This window comes from Sinocyclocheilus anshuiensis, unplaced genomic scaffold (assembly GCF_001515605.1).
Source record: "Sinocyclocheilus anshuiensis isolate Anshui unplaced genomic scaffold, SAMN03320099.WGS_v1.1 scaffold397, whole genome shotgun sequence".
Classification (NCBI taxonomy): Eukaryota; Metazoa; Chordata; class Actinopteri; order Cypriniformes; family Cyprinidae; genus Sinocyclocheilus; species Sinocyclocheilus anshuiensis.
Genome location: NW_015539841.1, coordinates 6,441 through 9,957, shown reverse-complemented (window position 1 = coordinate 9,957; position 3,517 = coordinate 6,441). Strand labels below are relative to the sequence as shown.

The 3,517-nt window shown below is 38.9% G+C and overlaps 1 protein-coding gene across 1 annotated transcript in view; it reads right to left on the bottom strand.

Annotated features, from left to right (window-relative positions):
- Positions 1–1,969, bottom strand: part of LOC107684473 (actin-related protein 8-like) — a 4,143-nt gene extending 2,174 nt beyond the window's left edge. Inside the window, exons 1-2 of the mRNA XM_016480725.1 lie at positions 1,514–1,969; positions 849–1,012 (exon numbers count right to left, since the gene is read on the bottom strand). Coding sequence (XP_016336211.1) covers positions 849–1,012; positions 1,514–1,796 — 447 coding nt within the window. The 5' untranslated portion in view covers positions 1,797–1,969. The remainder of the gene's footprint in view (positions 1–848; positions 1,013–1,513) is intronic.
- Between the last annotated feature and the right edge of the window lie 1,548 nt (positions 1,970–3,517).

The following is a 3,517-nucleotide window of genomic DNA, read 5'->3' as shown; positions in this document are numbered from 1 at the left end:
CATTTCCGTCACACGCTTGAGGTATTCGGCCAATCACAACGCACTGGATAGCTGGCCAATCACAGCACACCTCGCTTTTCAGACCGATGAGCTTTGTAAAAATCGACGCGTTTCAGAAAGGCGGGGCATAGAGGAGAAACAATAATGTACAGTATGTGGAAAATAATGTGTTTTTTTAACCTTAAACCGCATAAACACATTTCATTACACCAAATACACAAAATAATGTTCTTTTTAGCAACATCATATGACCCCTTTAATAATCGCAATTACAATTTCAATGGAATAATCGAGAATTATGATTTTTGTCAATCGTGCAGCCCTACTAGTAGGTCACAGTAGGTACAGTAAGATATGCAGTGCACTTCCTAAAATAAGAAACCGTCAGATTTTGAATCAAACATTTTCAGTTTATCCTACACACGAACTGAAAAAGTTTCAGTTTCTTGCACAGACAATCGTTTTTGCCTTTTTTTGCAGCCACAGACTTGCATTTTATGAATCACCAAGAAGCACGGTTTCAGCTCAAAATCTTCAAAACTGTTCTACTAAAGAAATAAAAGGCACCTACACTTCGGATGGCCTGAGAGCGAGTACAATAACAGCTAAGTTTCATTTTTGGGTGAACTATCTCTTTAAATATGCATGTATATTAATGGTTTTGGAACAAATATGATTAGCAAAGTTTTAATTACATGACATGAGTGTCTTCCTCACAGAGCACTCATGAAAGCACTTTAATCACTGGTTACAAAGACACTTTTCCTCCTTTATTCAAAGCAAAGTCATCAATAACTTCTTTGAAAATCTGCTGACACACACACACACACACAGGTTTCCCTACACACCTTTGGTCGTGTGATGACATCGACGTTCTCCACCAGACGACGGAAAGATGGAGGCATCTTATTGAGGACGCGATGCTGCAGAAACTCTTGCGCTCCGTCAAACAGCAGCCCGCCACCAACTACCAGAATACAGCTGTACATCTTACGCTTCGTTTCATCCGAGGCTGTGGAAATAGACCCATAAACACATGCTGTTAGGCTTCAGCACCAAAATATAAAAATATAATTATGTAAGGAATGTTTGTGGAGTGACTGTAATCTATCATCTTCTTCAAGACAATGTTTCCTTCCTGTACAAATTCACTTTAATGTTTGAAAAACATGGAAACTTCCTGTGTACTATACTGTTTCTTGCTTACCCATCTGTTTCAACTTGTTCTCTTATCTTTTATGTCTGGACATTTATAGGAATTTATAATAAGTTAATTGGAATAAATGTCTCGATTCTTCATTCATCTTACCAATATGCTCACTTTTACAAGAATTATGACACCACTCAGGTAATGTCCATAGTATGACCCAAGTTAGAGGTGGCTGAAATGTATTATAGCACATAATATTGTTTTAATAGCACGTCAATCTTTGCTTTAATTAGGGGGTGAGGATTGCCCTCAGGGTTTTTAAGAGATTTACCCACGTGTTGATAAATATAAGTCAGTATTTACCGCAGGAGTCAATGCTGTGTAAGATGGCTTTATCCATGCCAAGTGCTTTTCCCTCAAACCGAGTCATGGCCGTGTTCCTGGACAACAGAGCTGACGATGTTTCTTCTGCATCCGCCCCACCGATGAGGCACTCGGCTTGAGCGTGACCCAAATCCAGATCCTGAGTCAGATTTCCCTTCTCCGATGGGTCGCACATGTTGGGTTCCCCCTCAAACCCAGCAGGCTTAGGGAATAATTTGCGGTCTGTCGTGGCTTTCGAAGACTGTGTGTGAGAGAGAAACATGCTGAGATTACACACCTCGATTCCTCATCCTGTTCGGTTTGAACACACTAAAAGAAGAAAAACATAGTGTTTAAAGGAATAGTTCACACGGAAATGAAATCTGCTAAAAATGCGCTCATCCTCAGGCCACCCAAGATGTCAATGAGTTTGTCTCTTTATCAGATTTGTAGAAATGTAGCATTGCATCAGTGTCTCAGCAATGGATGCTCAGCAGTGAATGGGTGCCGTCAGAATGAGAGTCCAAACAGCTGATAAAAACATCACAATAATCCACAAGTAATCCACAGCACTCCAGTCCATCAGTTAACATCTGGAGAAGACAGAAGCTGCGTGTATGTAAGAAAGAAATCTATTATTTAAATGTTTATAACTTTAAACTTTCACTTCTAGATAAAATATGAGTCCATAATCCATAAAAAAAAGTCCATAAAGTCAACCTTACATCGTGTGCTGCATTAGACTAATGGGGACTTGTCACAGCACTTACATATTGTTGCTCTGTCGGTTTGATTGCTTCTATTGTCCTCATTTGTAAGTTGCTTCAGATAAAAGCGTCTGCTAAATGACTAAATGTAAATGTAAATGTAATCCATAAAAAGTGCATCTCCTGTTGTCTTTCAGATCAAAATTCACTCACATATTTGCAGTGTTGGGGAAAGTTACTTTTAAAAGTAATGCATTACAATATTGCGTTACTCCGTAAAAAAGTAACTAATTATGTTACTTAGTTACTTTTTATTTGTAAATTAAAAAGTAATGTGTTACTTTACTAGTTACTTGAAAAAAGTAATCTGATTACGTAACTCGCGTTACTTGTAATGCGTTACCCCCAACACTGCATATTTGTTCAGAGCTGTTTTGGCTTGTGAACGTGTGTGCTTGATCTGTGCAGATTTCTCTCTCGATTCGGATGAGACTTTTTCACTAGAGAAAGCAATATTATGGATAAAAAACTTGTGTTTTAGCCAGAAGCAAAGCTTTGAAGAATAACTTGATGAATTTGTTTTTTTTACAAACACGCAGCTTTTGTCTTCTCCAGATGTTAACTGATGGACTGGAGTGCTGTGGATTATTGTGGATTATTGTGATTTATACTACGGGGCTGTTGAATGCTTGAATCTGATTGGCTGACGAACGTTCTGGGGTGTGCAATTATTTTCAGGGAAACGCACGCGAACGTAGTTCCAGGCAGCTCTCTTGACTGCATTACAGTTTTATATCACTTCGCATAGTTAACTGTAATAACGGAAATTAGCATACAGTACCTATACAGCACACAGGAATTACTGCAATCACACGTGCTCGCACACGCACATTACGGTCATGCAGTTTGCACAAAAAGGTGTTGTCAGCGCTGCCCTGACGATTTGATCAGTTTATAGTGTAGCAACATAAAGGCTACACATGAAATTTCTCACTAGCGAGGTAATAAAAGCGCTGTTTAGAGACACTGCTGCAGAACACCGTTGAGGGACGCACAGAGGTAGCCTAATTCACACAAGCTCTCTCTCTCTCTGTCTCTTTCTCTGTGTGTTTCTGTCTCTCTCGCTCTCTTTCTAATAACTGCTGTAGCGAATCAGCTCAAGGGGGAAATATGAATAATTAATCATAACTAGTTATAATTAATTATAAATATTTAGATCCGCTGTAAGTATTTACTTGACCTCTCAGGGTCAACTGTCTGTCAATTCTAAGAACGTTAATTTCCTGGTTAAGGGAAA